At 36.4% G+C, this 24,192-nt stretch overlaps 7 protein-coding genes across 7 annotated transcripts; 5 read left to right on the plus strand and 2 right to left on the minus strand.

The window, feature by feature from the left end:
* Positions 1-28: 28 nt before the first annotated feature.
* Positions 29-12,496, minus strand: C9374_006130 (uncharacterized protein; the record flags this gene model as incomplete). Its single annotated transcript, XM_044695957.1, has 4 exons — positions 29-852; positions 898-1,165; positions 1,240-11,939; positions 11,986-12,496. The coding sequence occupies 4 exons, from the start codon at positions 12,494-12,496 to the stop codon at positions 29-31; spliced, it is 12,303 nt and encodes a 4,100-aa protein (XP_044547425.1).
* Positions 12,497-12,867: 371 nt separating this feature from the next.
* On the plus strand, positions 12,868-13,188 carry C9374_006131 (uncharacterized protein; the record flags this gene model as incomplete). Its single annotated transcript, XM_044695958.1, has 1 exon — positions 12,868-13,188. The coding sequence occupies one exon, from the start codon at positions 12,868-12,870 to the stop codon at positions 13,186-13,188; it is 321 nt and encodes a 106-aa protein (XP_044547426.1).
* Positions 13,189-13,429: 241 nt separating this feature from the next.
* C9374_006132 (uncharacterized protein) lies at positions 13,430-15,125 on the minus strand (the record flags this gene model as incomplete). Its single annotated transcript, XM_044695959.1, has 3 exons — positions 13,430-14,409; positions 14,524-14,778; positions 15,059-15,125. 3 exons carry the CDS (start codon positions 15,123-15,125, stop codon positions 13,430-13,432), a joined length of 1,302 nt encoding a protein of 433 aa, XP_044547427.1.
* Positions 15,126-15,758: 633 nt separating this feature from the next.
* C9374_006133 (uncharacterized protein) lies at positions 15,759-18,373 on the plus strand (the record flags this gene model as incomplete). The annotated part of the gene is made up of 8 exons (XM_044695960.1): positions 15,759-15,832; positions 15,910-16,038; positions 16,093-16,229; positions 16,276-16,424; positions 16,473-16,578; positions 16,623-17,177; positions 17,229-18,106; positions 18,167-18,373. The coding sequence occupies 8 exons, from the start codon at positions 15,759-15,761 to the stop codon at positions 18,371-18,373; spliced, it is 2,235 nt and encodes a 744-aa protein (XP_044547428.1).
* Positions 18,374-18,413: 40 nt separating this feature from the next.
* On the plus strand, positions 18,414-20,156 carry C9374_006134 (uncharacterized protein; the record flags this gene model as incomplete). Its single annotated transcript, XM_044695961.1, has 1 exon — positions 18,414-20,156. The coding sequence occupies one exon, from the start codon at positions 18,414-18,416 to the stop codon at positions 20,154-20,156; it is 1,743 nt and encodes a 580-aa protein (XP_044547429.1).
* A 220-nt stretch (positions 20,157-20,376) lies between these two features.
* On the plus strand, positions 20,377-21,395 carry C9374_006135 (uncharacterized protein; the record flags this gene model as incomplete). The annotated part of the gene is made up of 3 exons (XM_044695962.1): positions 20,377-20,514; positions 20,567-20,754; positions 20,801-21,395. The coding sequence occupies 3 exons, from the start codon at positions 20,377-20,379 to the stop codon at positions 21,393-21,395; spliced, it is 921 nt and encodes a 306-aa protein (XP_044547430.1).
* Positions 21,396-21,561: 166 nt separating this feature from the next.
* Positions 21,562-24,180, plus strand: C9374_006136 (uncharacterized protein; the record flags this gene model as incomplete). The annotated part of the gene is made up of 1 exon (XM_044695963.1): positions 21,562-24,180. One exon carries the CDS (start codon positions 21,562-21,564, stop codon positions 24,178-24,180), a length of 2,619 nt encoding a protein of 872 aa, XP_044547431.1.
* Positions 24,181-24,192: the final 12 nt, after the last annotated feature.

Below are 24,192 nucleotides of genomic sequence, written 5' to 3' on the forward strand. Positions count from 1 at the left end.
CTAATTTATTTGGTCTGGTATACTCAATTTAAATATCAAGCTGACAAAGCATGGCTACACCTTCAGAGATCCAATGAGATGCTGGTTTTTCTGTTGGCAACTCAACACTAATCACAAAGTTCGTGGACTGACCCAAAGAAGAGAGTTTACCCTTTCTTTCACTTGTCTTATAAAGAGGGCATTCGTAGCATTTTGGAGAAGTTTTGTGATTCTTTTCTGGCAAGAAATGAATGACTGGCAATTTCACGTTCATTTCACCGTTGTCAGACTCTTCCAATGTCTCCTTATCTTTGTTCCATTTTGCTCCATTCAAATACAAACCATACACATAGACACCATCCTCAGGACCTTCTTCAATTTCTTCTGGAGTCATTTCATGCATGATTCTAAAAGTGAATGACAAGGAATCAATTTCAACATTGTACTTTCTTGCAAACGTTTGTAACACACCCGTAAAGAATCCTTGAGGGAAGAAGAATCCAGAGAGCCAGAACGCCTTAGGAAGTCCATTTCTCAACCAATTTCTCATGAAAGCTACTCGTTCGACCAAGTCTTCAACCCAAGAACCAAGTGGCTTTCTTGAGGGATAAGCTGCCCACAATTCAGGCACTTCATTGTTTAAGAGACTCTTAAATGTTTTTTCGAGCTCACTAGACATGAGAACAAGTCCATTCATGGCTTTTTGCAACTCGGTCAAAGTACTTCTAATCTTGTCCAGTAATTTGTTAAATTTCATCATTTCATGACTTAGTACTGTAGATAGAGAATGCATAGCTCCCTTCTCAGTTCTAATAAACGTGTTCTTTCCAGCCTCAGATTTACTGAGATTTTCAGGAAGTTTTGATAAAATTTCTATTATGAACGTCAATATCTAAATGATTGAATTTCAATACTTACTGTTTGCAATTTCTGTGACAATGGAATCCATATGATGTTGTTTGGATCCTCCAGAGCTTAAAGATTGAGTTCCCATCACGGTAGATACTAAATAATGTGTTTCTTGCATTTGGAAAACCATGTTCGCATTTTGATGCATGTTGAAAATAGCAGGTTCGTCATTGTCTGGAAGTTTGGAAATAAATTGTCTGTAGTCATCGATAGGATCTGAAGAAGGAATTTTGTAAATATCAGAAGGAGCAAATTTGTAATCAGAAGAAAGAATTCTCTTTGAGAAATATTGAGATAAGATTGTGAGTAACACTCTTCGATCATTTGGTCTGTCACTCTACCTCCATATACAATTTCACCTATCACGTAATTTAAAGAATCCCAAGGAATGTTTTCACGTTCTTTGAGGAACATTCTTAACCACAACTGTGCAACGCTTAAATCTGAATCATTGAATTCGTACTTGATGTTCCAACCAAGAGGACCAAATTTCTTACGTTCTTGAATTACACCATGGAATAAGCATAATCCAAACAATAGCTTTCTGAATGCAAGCTTCTTAGTACACTCTGGGAATTTCTCACCTTCTTCAAAACCGTTAAAGTATTCATCAGAAATTTCATTGTATGTTCTAGTGAGATTAGATCTTAAACCTTTTGGAGGCTCATTGGTTACTTTCACACTGTTTTGAAGAATAGGTATTGGGAAATCCTTGGAAGGCATGGATGTTAACCATAATCTGAAATCTTTGTGAACAACTGCCATTGGAGAAGAAAATTCAGCAATAATATTCTCCAAAGTAGGCATAAAGGATACAAACAAATGACAGTTTTGAAGCAATACCCATTCACCATTCTTTCTTCCTCTTTCAATCAGTTTTTTGGCAGATACCTCTTGTCCTTGGCCAAGAGATTTGATATGAAGCTCATGCTCTTTTTCAATAGCAAATCGTTTTAACATGCTTGTAGGATCTGCACCTTGAGAAAGAATAAATGTAATTGGAGTGCTAGGTGTTGAGTCACTGAGAGCTTTTTCGAGATCTAATCCGGGAGGTCTGATGAATGATTCACCCAAACGATTTTTGACAAATTCTTTGCTGGCCAATAGTACTTGCTCCTCCGCGAAGCACTTGATGAGAAGTAACTTGTGGAAGGGCTTGATCTTCTCTTCCCAAGAAAAAGGTAACTCTTTAGAATAGGCCTCAGTGTCCTCAAAGTATTTCTTCCAAGTGAATAGATTTCCTGTTACTGAAGCTTTGAGTCCCTTCAATTGAGGAATTTCTGCATCGAGAGCGGTCAATAGATTCCACGATAAATCAGATAGCCAATTTGACAGCTCATTCTTACTGTCATAGGTCAATGGAGCGCCTCTGAGGAACAACAGCCATTCGTTTTCATCGATTACTTGATCGTACAACAAAATTCGAGTACAAATAAGGAACGAGAAAATAATCTTATCCTTTTCGAACAATCCTCTGCAAACATTTGTGAAAATGTACTCTGTAATGTTCGATATGAGAATTGGAAGAAGCTGTTCGGTTGTGAGATCGCGGTGTTGCTCCTTAGTGTGTCTAATACACTTGTTGAAAATATCTTTGAAGTATTCCAATGAATATTGATACATGGGATCAATATTCGCTAAATCAGCTAAAACAAAGTATAGAATTGAACCACGGACAGCAACGTTTCTATACTTTTCTCTTGCCTGATCAATTTTAAGCTCTGTTTCTGCAGCGTCTTTAACTCTGTCTTTGATAACGTTTGAAGTGTTTTTAGAGTCATCCAGAGATTTGATGATTTGAGTTTTGTCTAAAATATTTTCGTCTTCTTTCACTGATGATAGACTGTCAAGAATCTTTTTCTCGATCTTTTTCAGAGTCTTTTTGTCGTCAGCAACGCTAACAATAAGTCTGTCTCTTTCTTCTTCCAAACTAGACTCGAGGATTCTTACTACATCGGCGAGTAGCTGGTCTTCTAATCCCTTTGTTGTAACAGTAAAGTTGACAAGAGTCACCTTGTTACATATTTCTGGTAAATAGTGAGGATTAGAGAGCTTGGTGGTAAGGTACAGCTTGAATGAAGGATTAAAGTCAATTTCAGCATTTCCCATTTTCATTACAAGCTTTCCTTTGCTCTTAAACACTTCCTTGTTTAAAATTGGTTGAAGAGTCGGATCAATCTTCTCTGCTAGTCCTTCAATCATTACTGGTTTACCTGTTGTGATATAACTCTCTAAGGTTTTGATATAATTATCCTCTGACTGCTTTAACAATTTTAAGGTGTTTCCCTTTTCCATGTTTTTGATCCATGAGTTTGCTTGTTCTTGAGGGTCTATCAATAGAGGCCATCTCTTGGTTCGTGTTACTATAATGGCGTTTTGAATGGAATAGTGATCCATTGGTAACCCTTGCATTCCCCAATCTCTAATGCCAATAGGATCTGCAATTACCTTATCTAAAGAGTAGTTATCACTGAATGGAATACCATGCTCTTTACAATATTCGCACCATTTGTCAAGCAATTCTTTTCTGTATGGAGATGTTAATGGCCCACAGTAAATGACAAATGCTGAAGCAATAAAAATGTCTCCAGCTATGTTTTTGATACGTTCATCAAATTCTGCAACAGATAGGGTCCATCTTTCGTATTCTTCTTTCAGAGAAACGGTAAGTTTTTTCGCTGCAACTAATCTTCTTTCTGAAATTTCTTTTTGCTCTTGAAGCATAATCTTCTCTCTATTGTTTTCCTCTAGTTGTCTTTGAAGTTGTGCAAGATATTCTGTTTTCTTTTGTAGTTCAGCTTCTTTGATTCTCAGAGTCGACAATAGTTTCTCCAATTCTTCCTGGGCTGCAGCTGCACTCTCCATTAAGGGTTGTACAACCTTTTCAACTTCATAATACTCCACCATTTTTCTTACCCATTTGCAAAGTGAACCTGCTGGACCAGAAGCCTTATAAACAACAGCTTCTTGGAAGTTCTCATCTTTCATTAATTTCTTAATCTTTGCAACGATTTGAGGGGTAACTCTTTCTTTCATAGTTTCCTTGAAAGTCAAAATTCTCTTTTTAAAGTCCATTGCACTCATAGCTTTTTGAGCTGCCTCCCAGTCTGTCTTTTTCTCGCCTAACAAAATTAACACACCCTCAAGCGTAGTTTTTACAGGCATTACAGGATTTTGATATGATCGAATCATATTAAGCTCAGGTCCTCCAAGCTCACTCACTGCCTTTTCTGCTTCTTCCAGTGCTGGCAGAACATCCTTTAGCTTGTCATCAGCATCTTTTTTCATAGCTTCTGCAATTTTTGCTTTTTCATCAATTTCCTTCTTTTCTGCAGAAATGATCTCATTATCCTTGTCCGCTTGAGCCTTCTTTTCAAGTACTTCCTTAGTAATAATTGTATTTTCAATACTCTTTTGTTCAAGAATAGGTTGAAGTTGCTCAATTTCTTTTTCACACGAAGCGACCTTGTTGTTTGCTTCTTGAAGAGTAAATAAACCTTTTTGAAGTTTGTCTTTCGCTTCTTTTAGCTCGAGACGCTGTTCTTCCAGCAAATCGCCGTAAAAGTTTATAAACTCCAGATAATGTGATGGAGTAATATAAAACTTTCGTCTTGTTTCTTCTTCAAATTTCTTCGTAATATCTACAACATCTCTATGTATTAATACACAGGTATCCACAATTTTTTGCTTGAGATTCTCATTTCCAATATTAACTTTCTCAAACTTTCTTTGTGCTACTCCTTTAAGAGCTACTGCAGGCCATTCATCGAACCAGTTAATTGTTGTGCAGTTGACTAATGACGGGAACATTCTTATTCTTCTTCTAAAATCATCACCAACTGGACTCATACAAATAACTATATGTAAATTGTCTCTCACTCTCTTGATAAAATGAGCAAATATTGCGTCTCTAATTTCAGATACGCCTGCCTTCTGTGCTATTGGTCTAATTTCATTAATTAACTTCTCTTTCTCATCTGAGGGGAAAAGATTTGGAACCTCACCTGTATTGAGAATATTATTGATATCTTCAAGAAATGAGTCATCCACAATGTGGGCGTCAGTAATTAGGAAAACAACTGGGCCTCCCTCTACTCCTCCTGCCATTCTAAATAAGTTTCTAAGATCCTCCCTAAAGTCTTCAATATCATAATTTCTTTTCAAACTGATTTCGAATGTCTTGTACCCAACAATAAAGGAGGATAATCTAGTAAGACTTTGTTTTCCTGAGCCTCCAACACCAATTAGCAATGCATTACTTCGTTTTTGTGATAAAATTCTGGTAATTCTTGTGATGTGTTTTGCTGCATCTGGGAAGAAAACAAGATCCAATTGACCAGCATTATTTAAATTGTACCTCATTTGACTATCATCTAGTTCTCCTGGAAGTTTGTCAACATTAATTTGTTGATAAGCCTTCTCCTCGCTATCTCCCTGGTCCATGAAGTTACCAAAAGAGATGGCATGCTCTCCCATAAAGTCGTTTTCATCCCAATTTTGTCCTTTGAAATATCTCTTCAATAAATCAATAATTATTGCTGTAAAATCGCTTCTATCTTGAGTATTTACAAGTCTGTCAAACATGCATCTAGAAGCTTCATGTGAAAATAGCTTCAAAATTGTGTTTGAATCCTTAGCATTGTTTGCCTTCACTTGAAGCATTCCTTGGAAAATTTTAGACAAATCTCGAAGATTGAAAGTGTAATGAGCACAGCTTGGTGTAGGTCTGAATCTATCACACACTCTTCCGTAAAGCTCTAGCGCGGTTTTAACTAACGGCTTTGTTAGTCCTCTAATTTCTTCTGAGAACGAATTATAAGAAAGGAATCCATCTAAAATACTCTCAAAAATAAGGGTCATGCTATTCTTTGACAGTTCAGGTATACGTAACAAGTGAAATAGTCGTAATAATCTTGGTGTAGTTGGATTTCTACCACCTCCTGGAGGGCCACATGCAGCTGCAACTGTTGAATCATGCACAACCTTCCATGGAAACTCCTCTCTATTCGAAACATCATAAAATCCTCCACATCCAATCATTTGCCTAATCAATTCTATTGGAGGTTGAGCTCCGAATTGTTCAAGGTTAGGCATGTTTAGATCATCAATAAATATTACAACTTTCTTGCCAGGAGGAGCATACAACGCTTTCTTTTTCTCTACTAGCTTACTTTCTATCATTTCTCTTGTTCTTCCACTGTCAGTTCTAGCAGAAAATTGAACAGAAACAAGTTCAGTAGTGAATGATTCGTTATGACGCTTGAACTCAAACGACTGCAGTGCGTTATTGATCAAAATTGTTTTGCCCACTCCGGTTCTTCCGTTGAATAATGTAGGTTTCTCGCTCTTCATTAAAGTTTGGATAAGATAAGAGTATCTAACTGTATCAACTGTTGGAACAATTATTTCATAGAAAGGTACTTCACTTGAATATTTAAATTCAGGTTTCAGTACTTCCCAGTTCACAAAGCTCACTGAGTCAAAGTCAACAAAGTAATCATAACAAGTTCCATTCGATGGCACTAAACCAGACTTTTTGAATTTCTCTTTAACAAATCTGTCAAATTCAATCATGGAGCTATCAATGATGTTTGCTCCAATTGACCAGATATAAGAAAAGGTAAACACGAGACTCATTAACTGCTTGCTCTTTTCGGCCTCAAGCTTTTCCAGGTGATCAAGCAACAAAGCATCCATAAGTCCACACAAACTAGTGACCAAGTTCAAATTAGTACTTGGTACCTCTTCCTCGCATTGGCTTCTAACGAAATCCAAACCATCTTGAACGAACTCATCAAACATCTTCTCTAACAATTCTTTAAGGTCTACATGAGTTGAGCAAGTAATTGAGTTCTTTAGCCAAGATGCTACATAGGGTCTCCATCCGAGCTCAATAGGATCTACGAATACCATTCCACATCTACTAACAGTTGCTGGAGATGCCACAGCTAAGTCTTGAACTTCGAAAATAAAGCTTATTTTGTCATTAAGTTGAATACGTTCAGTATTGTCCAGACACAATAATTTGCTGTCGTCAAGAACCGAGTTCATACTTTCAATCCATAAAGTATCCACAGGACCATCAAAAATGATCCACTTTTTGTCATCGCTAGTGTCTTTGGTAGCCTTTCTGGCAAAGTGTGGAATAAGTCCGTCAAACCATTCTTGTGTTGTCATGTTCAACACTCCGTAGAGCTCTCCATACGTAATGGACTTTGGATTTAGCAAGAATTGTTGAACTTTGTTCACGTGACTTGCAGTTGAGTGTAGCTCATCCTTCAAATAATTCATTGTGTCACCAAGAACGTTTCTAATTTCTGTCTTTCCTCCTCCTGTAGGTCCTACGAGCATTACACCATGACGAATGATGAGTGTGTCGAAAAATTGTACAATCTTCTTGATAAATGCTGGTAGTGGCTCTAGCTTTCTTCGTTCAATAATTTGCAATAACCCTGCCTCAAGTTCTGCGTTCTTTTCAACAGGAGCGTCAATACCTGGAAATAGATCAGAAACAATTCCTTGAAACAGTGAGACATCTTCTTTCACGAATTTAGGAAGATTGCTGTCAATCATAGCCTTCATCAATGTAGTACTCTCACTAAGGTGTGGATTGGCTCTTTTCAATTCTCCGGCCATAACTAAAACAGACTTCATCGCTCTCATACCAAAATCGTAGTGGTCTTGACTCGACAATTGTTCATTTGACAACTTGTAAAGTTGTGTCATTTTTCTTGATAAAGGTAATGCATCTTGATAACCCTCAGAAAACAGAATAACCTCTGCGATCATTCTATAGTCAGGCAACATGACTGCAACAGGTCTAAACAGAGCCTTTAAGTTATCAGGAAGTTCTGTTCTGCCTGCATAGCCTGGGTTCATGGTAATAAAAACTCCGCATGTGCTTCTCAGAGAAATTTCTTGGTCGTCTTCGAGGAAGAATTTTGTCTTCTTTGCTTTGAGTGCATCTTGGATGGTTAGCAATTGAGTGGCAATAACAGACAATACCTCAGCATTAATTCTGTTGAATTCATCAAAACATGCCCAAGCTCCTACTTGAACAATACCACTGAAGAACTGATACATCATTGTATACGTAACACCCTCACTACAATTGTACACAACACAAGGTCTGGCAAGAGCCTTTGATAAATCTTTTACGGACTCTGTTTTACCTGTTCCGGCTGGTCCTTCTGGACTTCCTCCCAAGTTTAGATGCAATGCTCCGGTTAGTGTCATGTAAACTCTGTCTGTAAGAGGGGTGATAACGAGTCTAGATTGTATTCCTCCATATTCATAACCGTATCTGAAAACTGAGTTAGATTGTCGGACAATGCAATCATCTACATCTGATTCCCAATAGAATCTTAGTTGTTTTAACCAACCAAAGTTGTTCACATCATCGACTCCTTCTTCAATCATTGATTTAACCACATCTCTTGCGTGTACATCCAAAATGATCATAGTTCCAATAAGTTTACGCTCATTTGAGGAGAGTTTAGTTCTTGTTAGATATGCCAAATCATTCAAGAGAGTAATTGACTTTTCATAGAATTTTTCAAGTTCCTTCTTTGGGTTTTCTGATGTTAAACAATTTGTAACTTCGTAACACCAAAATATTTGAGACACAGTTAGAACTACTTGAGCGATATGGTCTCTCATCCATACTGTTCTTTCTTTCTTTGGATAATCACGAACTGCTCGTTTCATAAATTGGCGCAGAGTATCAAACATATGTTGCTCCACTTCTCTCAACCAATCTTCAACTACATCATCGGCTCTTGTTGTTGTAGAGACGAATTGAACTCTTTCTCCTTCCTTTGAAACCATTCCTTTAACATACTTAGAGGAATCGATATCCAATGATTTCATACCTTCAAAACATTGAGGTAAGTAAGGTTGTACAGCTTGTGGATTACTTGTATGAGAAAGTATATCAATCAAATCCTCGTTAGACAGGAAATAAAATCTAGGAAACAGATTTCTCTTTTTCTTTAAATATTCTTCCAAGCTCTTTTCAATTTTGTCGAGATGCATGTTATGGCCTTTCAATTTATCGAAAAGAGCGCTTTTCACTGATGTTTCTGGTACAATAATCACTCTAAAAACATTCTTGACCTCCTTTGCTCTCTTCATTGCTTCTTTGTAGAATCTGTCAATAGAAACAAATAATTTGTGATCTTCTTTCAACTCTGCTGCAATGTCGGCTGATACAAATACATTTTCCAAGTACATCCATTTTCGTTGGCAATAAATAATTTCTTGGATTGTTGCGTATATGAGATTAAGGTCGTTATATAACTCCTCTACTTGATCTTTGATGGCTGCTACATATCTTGAGCTCAAAATAGTTGAAAGCACAATTCTGTCGTCCTCTAAAAGAGCCATAATATCCTCTACACTTCCAATGATCGTCATGTCCTTGTGGGAAACAATTGGAAACTCTGCCTTGAACCAATTCTCTTTGACTTTTTTAAGCTGCTCTTCAAGAGATGCCTCATTGGAAGCTTGTTCAGAAACTTCTTGGATTTTCTTTCTCTTATCAACAATATCAGGATCAAATAATAAACTTAATTCAAAGTTCCTTTCAGAAATTGTAGTACCAACAATATTGTCTAACACTCTCCAATGTCTTATTCTGAGTGACATGTTCTTGAGGTCCTCAATGATAGGTAAAACAATTCTCCAGTTATCTGTGTAATCCAGTAGCTTGGATATGACAGGATTTTCTGTCTCACTATTCTTTTGAAGATGTGAAGCTGTATATTGGAATTGATCGACATTTCGCTTGATATCTTCAGCAATCACATCTTTGAAAATTTTACATTTGTTTTCTGACTCAAAAATGATCCAGCTCTTCATGGTTGTCCATAGCTTTAACTTGAGATCAATTTCTTTAGCAATTGATGGCATTTCATCAATTGTATCAGGTTTGACTTTGAATAATTCTTGATAACCAACAAGCTCTGCAAATCTCTTTTGAGATTTATCCATTCCATTCTTCAACTCTGTTAGGTATGCAATGACTTCTTCAATTCTTTCTTGAGACTCTGTATTATTAACATCAAACACCATTGCGTCCTTTGATTTTTCTAAAAAGTCTTGAATTTCTCCTCTCAAGTCATCTATTTTTCTCTTTAAATCCACAGAGAACTTATTAATACGATCCTCTTTACTGTCTTCCGCTCTACTGATAGAAGATCTTAGCGTGGAAATGGTAGAAACTGTATAATCTTGGAAGAAATTTTTGTCTTCTAATGGTACTTTCACCTTTTCTTCTTCCATTAACTTGTAAAAATCGAAAACAGTTTTGAACTCAATCTCCAAATCATCCAAGCTCGCTACTGTCTTCTCAACAAAGTGTAAGAACTCTACAAAGTCCTCCACAGATGCAGGAAATGCCTTGAATCTTTCCATAGATTTTTCGAGCTTCTTGTAAAGAGCCATATTTTTCTCTTTTGAAAGCTCTGGCAAAATTTTATGGAGCTTCAAAAGGCATTCACTGGGAGAGGGTAAAAATGTTTCCTTCAGCTTCTGAGTGTCGACATAGAAAATTCCTTTGTACTTGTATGTTCTCATTTGTTTAACCTCAGTATCCTGTTCCTTGTATTTGTTCATTTCCGATTGGAACCATTCTAAAGGATAATCTTTGTCCTTAATAATGGTCAGATCAGTTTCTAACATTTCCTTATTTTCTAAGTGTTTAATCTTGAGTTGTTCGTATTCTTTAGCATATTTCTCGACGTCTTTAAAGGCCAATGACATAGTTTCCTTTATACTCTTCACAAGTCTATCGTATGACTCTCTTCTAACAATTCTCTCCTTTATAGTTATGCCCTCGCTAACAATTGCTTCAGCTCCTTTGTCATTGACAACAGGATCGGTGTACTCTTCAAACTTCTTCTTGGTAATAAATTTTTCTATTTTGATAGCATCAAAAAATCCTTCTATCACTTTTGCTACTCTCTTATCAAATTGCTCTCTCGATGGAAGAATTTGCAACTTTTGATCGTTGAGTCTAACCTCAACTTTGAAGAGAGGAACAATCTCAAGATCATCAGTTCCAATTAAACCCAGTTGCATAATTTCTTCCTCAATATCTTTTTCACTGTTCTTAGAGAGTGTGGCAATTTTGTTTAAAATTCTTTCGACAGACTTTTCCACAAGTTCTATCAGTGCATCCAAAACAAGAAAGTCTGCAAGTCGGATAAAGTTAATAATTCGCTTGCACACTTTTCTCTTCAAAGATTTCTCTGTATATGTCATATTGTAAGATGGATAGTTAGCTGTAAGATTTCCTCTGTTTGCTCTCTTTGAGGAAACGTTTCTTGTCGATCTATTCAATGGCGCCTTCTCATCCACCTCATCTTCTTCCATTTCATCTTGATTTTTTTGAGATTGGCTATAGCCAGAGAAATCTTTGTTTTTTTGTTCAGGCTCTGGAATTTGCTCAAGGTCACTGAATCTATCTCCAAAACCAGCTGAGATCATCGTGTCTCTACATGCTTCGTAGGTAATGTCCGTAATGCTTTCACAAATTTCTAAGAGCTGTTTAGCAATCTCATCTTTCTGAGTCTCTTGTATTTTAGAAAATTCGTCCACCGTCAATGTATCACCCTTATTATCTTTGAATAACTCTAATTCTGTAATTTTAATACATTCCATACGTATGTCTCTCATTGCTTTACAATTATTAATAAAAAACAGTCGTTCAGTTAGTGTTGCTGAAGCCAACGCTCTATTCTTTCTTATTATCATCTTTTTGAAAAAGTAAAAGGCCTTCCATTTTCTGAAGTTTTTGAAAAATTTAATCTTCAATATCTTTTGGAAGGTGTCATGCTCTTGTATCCATCTTGAAAGAGGTGTAAAATCTGCTTCTCCATTTATAAAATGGGTCACTCCACTTGCACTCATTGTATAATAGTCAATCTTATCATTGATAAATGCGTGAGGCACAATTTGTAACTTGTATGGGTTATAAGGTTCAGTGGTATCTTCTTGAAGAGGAACAAGATACACGTATTCCATGCTTGACGGGTTTTTCTTGACTCGGTCTTAATTAAACTGATTTAGAAAGTTAGTCTCAACACTGAAACTTACCAATAAACCACATCGGAGACTTTTTTCCAGAGTTGATCAAGTTGTTATCAATTTCTACACGAGGAGATTGAGATCCAATCGGTTTCAATTTGATTAACGACTTGTCAACTTTTTCAGCTTTGACATCATTTTGCTGAATCCTATTGAGAGGAGTTGTAGTTCTGATATTTACAAGTTGCATTGTTTCATCGGTTTTGTTGAGAAAGTCTAAATCGTTTGGTTTAACTTTCTTTTGTGCTGGGAATAAATCGTTCTTAACATCCTTAGGTTTTTGAATATTTGACACTTTTGAAAAAGTTATGTTTTCACATCCCACTGAGAGTTTTTCATCTCTGTTGGAATACAATCGAGTTTTTAAGGTTTTTGAGAACATTGATTGTTCCGCTTTCATCGATAACTCGTCGGGCAAGGTCTTTTTCGGCACATTTGTGTTGGATCCTTCATTGTTCATTGCCAATGAGTCACCACTCCGAAAATTGTTGGTGGTGTTTTGAAAGCCCTTGTTCTTCATCATGAATTTTTTTTCGTTTACTCTGTAAAATCAAAAAGGCGCGCGCAGTTCATACAACGACAAGCACCCGAGTGTCAAATTTTAGCGGAGTGTCAAGCTCTCACTGGCCATCATTCTCAACAGGAGTCTAGGTAGTGTCAATTTTGATTGATATGATTTTTACTGCTGCAGCAACTTTATCATCATGTTTGATCGAACGTGCTTGTGATGAGTCTTTGCTCACGAAGACATTCTGCTTGTCGCATTTTTATTGTAAAGAATTGAAATTCGGTTGACCAAAAAAATTTTAAAAATTGTTTCGAAAAAAATTGGTAGGTTCGTCTTTGCTCACACGCTGCTAAATCGCATTTTATCATCAGTCATAAACAAGCATGACCAGTAAGAGAAAGAACAATGGTAGAGCTCTAGTTAATAGAGGTAAGACTAGAGCAGTCAGATGTGATAACTGTGGTAAGAGTGTACCAAAGGACAAGTCCATCAAGAAGTTCTTGGTTAGAAGCATGGTTGAATCTGCTGCTGTCAAGGATATTACTGACGCATCAGCTTATGAGGAATATGCTTTGCCAAAGATGTACCTCAAGCTCCACTACTGCATTTCCTGCGCCATTCACGGTCGTATTGTTCGTGTTCGTTCCAAGGAAGGAAGAAAAGTCAGAGCTCCTCCAAGCAAGCCAAAGAGAAAGACTGAATAAGTTGATACTTGCCGGTCCAAATAAACCACATAAAATCCCATATAAATATATTCATCATCATTCCGAATTGTTGATTCATTTATCGTTTCCCAAAGACCATCATTTTTCTGTATTGTTTGAAAAATCATGTATCAAAGAAATTCATTGAATCAGTTATGGATTCTTCTTTTATTATGCTGAAGTGACAAAGGAAAGGTGAATGCATAAAATTGGGTGGTGGCGAATGGAAATTGGGATGAAATTAATTTTGAGCAAATATGTAGAGGCTATTGACCGAGGACACTGCAATAATGTTTTCAGATGGATGCCAAGTGAGATGGAGACACTTCTTTGAAAAATCTGAAGTTTCAAACTGGTCGTCCTTCTTCTTTTTCCTTCCCAAAAGACCAGTCGATTTCTGTGGTTTCTTAATGGTAGGATTTGGGGATGCTTCAAAGTGATCATGATTCTTTCCTTGCTTGTCAAAAACATGAACATGATTCTTGTAAGAGCCTGTCATTACGTTGTTACCATCTCCACTGAAACAGCATTCAAATTTGTCAAAGATGCAATCATTTTCATAAAGATCACACAATTTAGATCGTAAACCTTCATGCATGTTGAACACTTTCAATGGTCGATTTTCCATCTTAATATCCCATAGCTTTAGCGTCATGTAATCTCTTGATAGAATGTATTTTCCATCTGGACTAAATTGAGCATCAGAAACAGATGCAATAATTTCAGAGAAGAAAGTCTTGCTAGATGGATCTTCCTCAACCTCGAATACCTTTGCATATGTGTTGCAGGTGCTGGATTGTCTGATATCTCCAAGTTTTATCGTTCCCTTGCTGCTACTGTACAAAAATGTGCTGCATTGCTCTGGATGGAAAGAGGCCGAAGTAATTACCTCAGATAAGTCTTCCATATTTGATGGTTTTATATCTACAATATTGTGACTTTCCTTTTCATGATTAACATGCCATAAATTGATACGAAGATCATCTGCAGACATGAATGTTTCTCCATCAGTGTTAAATGAAATGGAGTTGATGTGATACGCGTGAGCATTTGCATAAATTTTCTTAGGCGTGTGGGCATGTGATACAGCGTCAGACTTTTTAACGGAAGGAACCTTTAGCTCTTTCACATCGCTCACGCTTCTAATATTGCCATTCAAGTTAAGATTTGAAATAGTTTTTGTTTGTTTTTCATGGACCTTCCAAAATTTGATAGTTTTGTCTGTAAGAGAGTCCAAATATGATAACCGTTCAAAACAACGTTTGAATGTTCGCAAGCAACATCACATGAAATGACAATATTGGAATACATGATGTCAATAACAACAATACATACCATTTGTTGTCAATAAAAAGAGATTATTGTTACATTTTGACGGATACCACTTAATTTTGTTGATTTTCTCTTCAATTTCCAAACTTTTCAAATAGTCAAACTCTGCTTCATGACTCTGGAATCCTGTCAATACGCGGTAATCTGCTCCCTTCTTCTTTTGTTGGGTTCTATCTAAAATCACTACTCTTCCGCCTCTATCGCCAATAGCGAGATAATTACCAGTGCGGTCAAACTCCAACGCTGATATTATATCATCTGTTAACCGAGATGATGAGTGAAGTGTTCACGATGATGACGATACCAAGTGAGTTTGAATGTGAAGGGTTGTTGTTGTTGAGAGAAAATATTCATCGTGGGACGAGCAAAAGGGTGTCGAATAATACGGAAATGATGATGTTGAGAGAAAATGTTCAATGATGATATGGAGGAATTGTTGATCCCAGTGAACGCGAACGGGAATACAGAAATAATGACATAGAGGTGTGAAAAAAGTAGTTCGTGATAAATACAATAATGAGTAATAGTAAAAACATACCATCTGCTGGTTCATCTCCCTTACTGTCTCCAAAAACCTGTTGAAATTTCCACTCTGATTTAGACATAATTATACAAGAAAAATTAAAATTCGCTCTCGAATGAAGAAGGTTATATGTACACTTGAAAAATTGAATGAACCGATGATGCTGTTGTTCGTAGGATGAGGTGATGATGATCCAAATGTCGAAAAGAGAAGACAAAGCTGTTATGCAGTTTTCAACAAGGACGTGCAGTGAAAAAATGAGGACACAAAATTTTTTTGCTTCAGAATTTCTGTGACCCTTCTGATGGCTGAGAGGCCTTGCGGCTCGAGGGCCATAAAACGCTTCACAAAAACGAGAGATTTGGATTGGAGCGTTGGCATACTTTACAATACACACCATTGTATGACACATCAAATAATGTGAAAAGACATAGAAGATAGCAAAGAATTGATGCTACAAGTACAACAAGATGAGATCAAAGACGAACTAAATCAAAAAAGAATAAAGGGTGTCGAAATTTCGTCCTTCTTGGTTTTGGAAAAGGAATGCATTGGATAAATCAAGAAAACACAAGAAGGCCACAGCCTGTTCTTTGTAAAGTGCAGCTCAGTTGAAAGGCAAGTGATCAACACCTTCGAAATTTTATACTTCTTAAAAGGAGTGAGCATTGATGAAATTCGATCGCAGCAACAGGGCCAGCAAAAAAATATCACCATGAGAAAGCTGATATCGGGTCTCTTCGTTTCACCATCCCCTTTCCCACAAAAGTTTTCCCTGGAAGGACTCAAGTAAGTCATCACTTTATGAAATTAGTAAATAATAGAGAAACATAAAATTGTGATGATTGTAAATTTTGAATTATTAGTAAGCTTTGTGATACACTCGAACAAAACAAAATTATTAACGACACAAATGCAGATTTAGTTGTTGAAACTTTACGGTCAATATCCGAGTTGATGGTTTGGGGAGACAAACATAACGAAAAATTCTGGGAGTAAGTACCCTGATACTTTGTGCAATGATTCAATAGAACAACACCGAATTTTAGCCTATTTCTTGAAAGAAATGTATTTCACTCTTTTTTCAACGTTCTTTCTCAACCAAACGCTCCGAATCAAGTCAAGAAACAACTCATTCAGTCAATTAGTATCATGATTCAAAACATGAACAATACGAATTCGATGTGTAGGTGTAATTTTGTTTGATAATTTTTATTTATCTTCCGGTGTAGACTTTCTTCTTTCTAATAATCACATCAACGAGCTGATCAACCACCCACTCGACTTTTCCGATGAAGAATTACTTGCATACTATATCAATTTTTTGAAGACAATTTCTCTAAAATTCGACAAATCTATGATCCAATTCTTTTTTGATAGTGTAAGTACGCTATATGAGTTCTTTGTGACAATCAATTCATTCCTAAAGTACAATTTGAGATTCCCTCTTTACGATCAATGCATCAAATTTTGTAATCACTCAGACAGCATGATTAGAATAGCAGTGAGAACAATAACGCTGAACACCTATAGCGGTACGTTTTACAAAAATTGTTCCATTATTCATCAACATTTTTAGTCAAGGATCAGGCACTTCATAAATATGTAACGAGTGGTCCTTATTTTTCCATGCTGGCAGACTCATTAATTGATCAATTATCATCTCTAAATTATATTATAATCAAGACAAGAGAAAACAAATCATCCATTAGAATTTTAGAGGATTATTCTGCTGATTTATTGGATCATTTATTTTACTTAAAAGATATAATTAACACCAATATCGAAGGAATGGATGAAAAAATAACAGAATCAATTGTTGATTTTACTCTCAGAAAATTAATTAGAGATATAATGTTGTCAGGCGAGACAGTTACAGAAAACAATGAGCTTCAAAATGAAAAGAAATACGGTCTTCTTTTGGAAACAGTTTTATACTGTGTATCTCAAGTTTATACAATTTTCAATCACAAAATTCTGATTGAAAGATTAACTGGAGTAATATTTTCCAATGACATAGGATTTGAATATTCGTTTTATGAGACCATACTTCAGCAAGTAGATAAGGAAAATAACAATGAGTCCTTACTGCTTACGGCTCTTTCCACAATTTATTCTATTGCCAGTAATGAATGTAAGTATTTCATAGAGGATGCAGAAAGTTCGTTGCTGATCACATCAACAGCATCTCCAAGTCATATTCTTTCAAATTATGGAATTGTGAGGCCAAATGATTTAGAGGAGTTAGCAGATGACCAGAAAAAGAAAAGTTTTGAATTTTATTCTATATTATGGAGGCTTGTCTCCGAAAGAGTGCCTAATAGAATTAATACGCTTCACATAATTTATAGAATTTTTTCTCATCTGTGGAGTGATTTATCTACTAATAATATAGCTATTGCCAAACACCATTTTCCAGCAATTAAGAAAACAATGGCATCAAGTAGAGAACATCTTCTCGAGCTTATTTCAGTATCAGACATTTTTGAATTTATGGATAATTTCCAACTCGAATATACTCAATATCAGAGATTAACCAGTCTACGACCAGATGCTATCATATCAGACATAGCTGTATTAATTAACTATGAGAAGGATGAAAAATCAGATTCTATTTTTGATCAAATCCCTCTTCAAAGGAGCTCATCAAACATTGAAAATTCAAACCGGTTTGCTATACACGAGTTTCTTTTAATTTACGAGTTTCTTTCTAAATCCAAGATTCTTATCCAGTCTATTTTAGGTCGAGAAGAAACCATCTCTTTAGGTTCAATTGTACAACCAAAACCTGAATATTTACCAGAGGACGAGGCAGTGATGGTAAATAGAGAAACGATTCGATGTAGCATAACATCACCTCAAAGCCTACCACCTCCAGTGACACACTCATCACCCAAAAAAGCTCCAAGAACTCCAAATGGTGGAGGGACTCCATCAAAGAAAGACAATAGAGAGATGCGTCACATTTTCTTTGATAATAACTTTTTATACATTGTCACAGTAGATATTAACAGAGTTGGTTTTGGAATTGTTGAAGAAACTATACCGTTATTTTCAGTTCAGGTATGTCATCTTTTTTAATTAACTTCTATCTCTTGATCACACTCATACATTCATCGATAGGTAAAAACAAACGAGCAAAATAAGTTTTCTTTGCGATTGGTAGCAGAAAAGAAGCAAGCATTAGCTTCGCCATTAATACTATTCGACAAGAAGTTAGTTTTTGACGATTTCAAGATTGCCAAAGAGGTTAAAGCAGTAATAGAGAAGAAGTTAGAGGAATGCAGACAACTGAAACTGTCAGAGTTCAAGAAAGCACTGCAGCAGTAAACAGCGACAGAATTAAATACCTAAAAAAACATCGCAAAAAATGAAATTGTTTGTTACCCCTTCTCCACTAGCACTGTTGGTTCATCGGACACACACTCTGTCCAAGTTTTATTCTTGTGCAGGATTGGTAAAAAGGAATGGCAATCTCTCATCAGCTTTTTCCGATAATCATCTTTCAAAGCATAATTGTGTTCAATTTCACAACAATTTTATTATCGGAGAATCAATCAAAGAACGAAGAAGAAAGGAGTATGAACAGCATACGAGTAAAAAGTATCTTCACACAAGCGGAGATGAATCTGTGCTAAAGGGCTACAGGCCGGTTATTGGTCTTGAAATTCACGCTCAAATTACTTCCAACAGCAAATTATTTTCATCTGGTTCAACAGAGTTTACAAACTCTACGCCTAATGTTCATGTCACCCTATTTGACGCATCCTTCCCTGGAACTTTACCAATTTTAAATGAATTTTGCATAAGACAGGCTGTAAAAACTGGTTTAGCTATTGGAGGAAAGGTGAATCTTTATTCTCAATTTGATAGAAAGCACTACTTTTATCCAGATCTTCCTCTTGGATATCAAATCACACAGCAGTTTTACCCACTAATTTCTGAAGGAAAAATTAGAATTGACATACCTCAAGGTGATGGTACATATCTAGCAAAGTACATCAGAATTGCTAGAATTCAGGTAGAGCAAGATTCTGGTAAATCTATACATGACGTTGACTACACTTTAATTGATTTGAACAGAGCTGGAAATCCTTTAATGGAAATTATTACCTATCCTGATATCAACTCTAGTTTAGAAGCAGAATTATTTGTGAAAAAACTGCAATTCTTGTTGAGATATATTGGAACATGTGATGGAAATATGGAAGAGGGTAGCTTGAGGTGCGATGTCAATGTTTCAGTTTACAACGCAAGCAAGAACGAGGAACCACTGAGTGGAACAAGATGTGAGGTAAAAAATATTTCGAGTGCCAATAATATTCCTCGAGCTATTGATTTTGAAATTAAGAGACACATTGAGTTGTTGACCAGTGGACAAAAGGTGGAGCAACAAACTCGAACATTTGATGCTAAAAAAGGCGAAACTATTCTTTTAAGAAGTAAGGAAAATATTCCTGATTACAAATTTTTCCCTGACCCAGATCTACCCTATGTGGAGCTGACAAATGAATATGTACAAGACATTGCCAATTCAATTACCTCTCTTCCAGATCAAGTTATTGAAAAATTGACAAATGAGCCTTATAATCTAACATTCTATGATGCCAATGTTCTTCTAACAACCGAAGGTGGTGTTGAATTTTTCGAAGGCATTTTGAATGATAAAAGATGGAGATCAGAGACAATGAATCCCAAGTTAGTTGCAAATTGGATTGCCAGCGAGTTAATGGGTCTTCTCAATGCTGCTGGTTTATCCTTAAAAGAGAGTCCAGTATCTTGTGTTCAAATTGGATCTATTGTGGATGCCATTCAATGTGAGGATATTTCAGGAAAGATGGCAAAGAAAATCATCAAGATCATGTTTGATGAAAAGAGTGGAGAGATGGCAAATGACATTGCTGAAAAGAATGGATGGAAGCAAATTACAGACAGAGACACAATTGCTTCATGGTGCGTTCAAGTCATTGAACAATATCCAAAGGAGGTAGAGTCCATTAAAAAAGGAAAGGACAATTCCTTCCAATTCCTGGTTGCTCAGGTGATGAAACTTTCCAAAGGTAATGCCTCTCCTTCATTGGTTAATCAAATACTGAGAGAGAATATCCAATAAATGAACATACTACGTAAAAGCCAAGGTTAACTGTGTGTCCTCAGAGCAGGAAGTTGTCGAGAGCATTGTCTAACATTCTACGACAACAATGGTCATATTCATACAAAATACACAAACACTGGCCAAAGCATGTTGGCTTGTGTTCACAACATGAAGTTGTAGAGATGAATAATGAATTGGCGGCAACCTGACGCACCTTTAAAAAAAATCATCATCATACATGGACAATTTTCAAATTTACGAAGAGATTGGCAAAGGAAGCTCATCGGTGGTGTATAAGGGAAGGAAACGAAAAACAATAGAATATGCGGCCGTAAAATGTATTGAAAAGCACCACAAACAAAAGGTGTTCAACGAAGTAAGTCATTTATTGATTATCGAAATGATGAAGAGATAGATAAAATTATAAGGCAAAAGTGTTGAACATGCTATCTCATACAAATGTTTTGAAATTTCATAGTTGGTATGAAACAACCAATCATTATTGGATAATAGTTGAGTTTTGTACCGGAGATTTGATGACATTAATATCCCAAGATCAAAAATTGCCGGAAGAAGCAATCCATTTATTTGCTCTTGACATTGTCAACGGACTTCAGTAAGTAAAGAGAGCTACAACGAAATTTGATGATCATAAAATTTAGATATGTACATTCGAGAGGTGTTGTATACTGTGATTTGAAGCCATCAAACATTTTAATTGATGGATGTGGTATTTTGAAATTAAGTGGCTTCGGATTATCAAAATTGATGACAGAAATTGACCAAAGTTTATCATCTCCATTATCAACTCCTCCAACAGCCACATCAGCATCGGAAAAACCAAGTGATGGAAAGTTGAAACGAGGAACTCTTTGCTATACTGCCCCTGAACTGTTGCTGGGAGGATTTCATTCTGTGTATTCTGATTTTTGGTCTTTAGGCTGTATTCTCTATGAGATGGCTTCGGGAAAGCCACCCTTTGTTGGCTCTTCTCCAGAGCAGACTATGGAATTAATTTTGAATTCCGAACTAAAACCTATCGAAAACTGCAGCGAGGAACTAAATGATTTAATTAAGACTCTACTCCAGAAAAATCCATTGGACAGAATAACATGGGACGAATTGAGAGAGCATACGTTTTGGAAAGAAAAAATAGTGGCTCCTCCTGAGGAATTAAGGAAGCACCTACATCCTCTCCTGTTTATCTCAATGGAGTTAAACTTATTTATTCAAAAACTTCCAAAAGCGAAAATGTAATGAGGCTGTCAAAGATTGTCCAGTCGAACCTTGAAAAAGAACTTGGCCAAGTTATGATGGAAGATCGAGTGACAAGCCTGCAGGTAAAAAAGTAACAGATATTGAATACAATTTTGATGAATCTGACAATGAAAGTGGAGATGAGCTATCAAAAGAAAATGCCGAAATGGACGAGGAGGAGCAAGGATTCAGCGAATCAACTGACGCCAGAAATCATGAAAAGTCTAATGCAGAACCATTAATTAGAAGATCAAGTTCCCAAACCAGCGTTACAAACTTGAAGTTGTCTATTTCTGACGCTCAGAAGCTAATGTTTAATCAGTCAGATACCTATGTTAAGCCTATAATTATGAATTCGAGAATTGAGAAAGTAACAAGTCCAAAGTTTGACAAAACAAAGTTGCCCTTTGAGCCTCATCCTCTAAAGAAGGTTCTAAACATGCCTCAGAAGGACTTGGAAAACTTTCTTACGCAAATATACAAGGCTCTTGTGGCTAACGGAGACAACACTGTAAAACTTAACTGCTTATGCTACTTTGAAACTTTGTGCACAGACACCCAATCATCCAATTTACTGGTGAACAGTTCCCTTATGAAATTATTTATCAAAATGCTGAGAGCATACAAATCACCCATGCTACGGGTTAGGTTATGTTCTGTCACAGGATTATTGGTACGACATGCAACATATATTTCTGGAGACCTTCTGAATAATGAAATATTTGACGTGTTTGTTGAGCTTGTGCAGAAGGATAATGGTGTGAAGGTAAAAAGAAGAGCGTTGGCGTGCATGGGAGAATTAGTATTCTACGTTGCAACACAAATACCCTCAAATCAAAAAGAAATTACGTTAGTAGACCTTCCACATTCAATAGTTACGACAGTTGTTGATAGCTTGAAGTTTTCTGATGAAGTAGTTCAACACTATGCTACGAAAACTATTGAAAACATAGCTGCCCAAAGTCCTCAGTACTCTCAAAAATTCGCCACTGTGGAGTGTATTTCTTCTCTCCTACAAATTTTCTTTTCTACAAAGAACGAATTTCTCAGAGGAAGCGCTGTTTCTTCATTAGCAAGAATGGCGAGAAATAAGGCGTCTCTGTCTTTGCAGCTTGTTGAGCTATTTTCAACCAAAAAACTAATTTCCTTATTGAAAGATGGTAATATTAGAGTTCAACAATCAGCTATTAACATTATCAACATGGCTCTACTCTCAGACCCCAACTCTAAACTTTGCAAGTCTTTAGTAGAAGATCAAGCGTTTGAGGATGCTTTGTCAGTTCTTGTCGACCATCAAAGTTACACACTAAGAGCTAAATGTTTGATAACCTATTTCATTATTTCGAAAAATAACACTAACTTTATAGTCAAGTGCTTTGGGCCAAAGCTTTGTGCTTGCTTGGACAGGTTAATGACCAAAGAAAAAGAACACTACGTTAGAACATGTTTATTGGGACTGCTGGATTCTGTGGGTGAGCTCATTCCCTCACTTCTTCAACAAATTTTCCAACAGTTGGACAAAAATATGAGCGCTTCCACGGTCGCAGCGCAAAATAAGAATCTGGAGTTCGTTTTGCTTGTGATGACAACACCCTCATTGAGCGAACGTTTAATAACAGAGAATATCATTACTCAATTATCTAAGTTACTGAATCAAATTGGATCAAAAGCAGGATTAGAGGAGTCTTCAAATACAGTACTTCTCGTAATAGAGGCTTTATCCAGGCAGCCAATGACAGCATCTTACCACAAAGTTGTGGTTAATTCCTTACTTCCTTCTTTAGTTGAAATGCTCAACAATACGAATGGAGATGTTAGATTTTTATGTTTAAAAATATTTACAGACATACTTGTTCAGTTTCTTAATGACAAAAATGTATATAACTTACAAGATACAAGCCATGAGTGTACAAAACAAGTTAACGATTTCATTGTAAAGAACCTCCTCCCTAAGTACAAACAAATTTTGGACGATCAGGACCCAATTCCTCTTTACGGGTTGAAACTATTGAATAACATTGCCGAGCACAACCCAGGATTTGTTAGCGTCATTAACCACTTCTCTCTCATTCCAAAGCTTTTTGAATTTTTTGAACTTGAGCATAGAAACAACAATGTACACAACGTGAGACTGATTTTGAAGGTTGTCAATGCCGAAGTTTTGAGCTATGATCAGCTCTACAAATTAGGAATAATTTCAAAGCTTAGCGCTGTTTTGAAATATGCGTTTGAAAACGGTGTAGACACCTTCTTTGAACCTTGTTTAGGCATTGTGGATAACTTACTTTACAAAGCGGCCAAGTTGCTGCACCACTCCAACAAGGGTGAGGACTCGAAACAAGCGGATTCCATGTACACCAATAATTCAGCACTGGTGGAAAATTTACAAGTATTTATGAAGCTTTGCTCTCATGAAGATTTAGGAATTGCTGAGTCTGCATGCCATGTAGTGCTATTATTAAGCCAACAATACTCTTCAACGCATGAACAACTCTTCTCTCAGCAAGTTCTTGGATTAATAAGGAAAATTCTTTTAAGCCATGTTGATTCTCTGGACGACGGCAACGAAACAGAGACTGAAGAAGCTGATAATAGCGTCAAAAGAATTTGTAATTACATGCTCAACGTTCTTTTAATTATTTGCCAAACAAATAACAAGATGATTGCCAGGCTGAAGCGTGAAGACATGTTACTAATTGCCATCAACAAGGTTAGTGAATTGGGTGGCAATAATGAATCTTTGAACTCTCTTGCTCAGTCTGTTAAAAAGATTGTTAGTGAATAAATTTTGTGAATT

This window comes from Naegleria lovaniensis, assembly GCF_003324165.1.
Source record: "Naegleria lovaniensis strain ATCC 30569 chromosome Unknown tig026, whole genome shotgun sequence".
Classification (NCBI taxonomy): Eukaryota; Heterolobosea; class Eutetramitea; order Acrasida; family Naegleriidae; genus Naegleria; species Naegleria lovaniensis.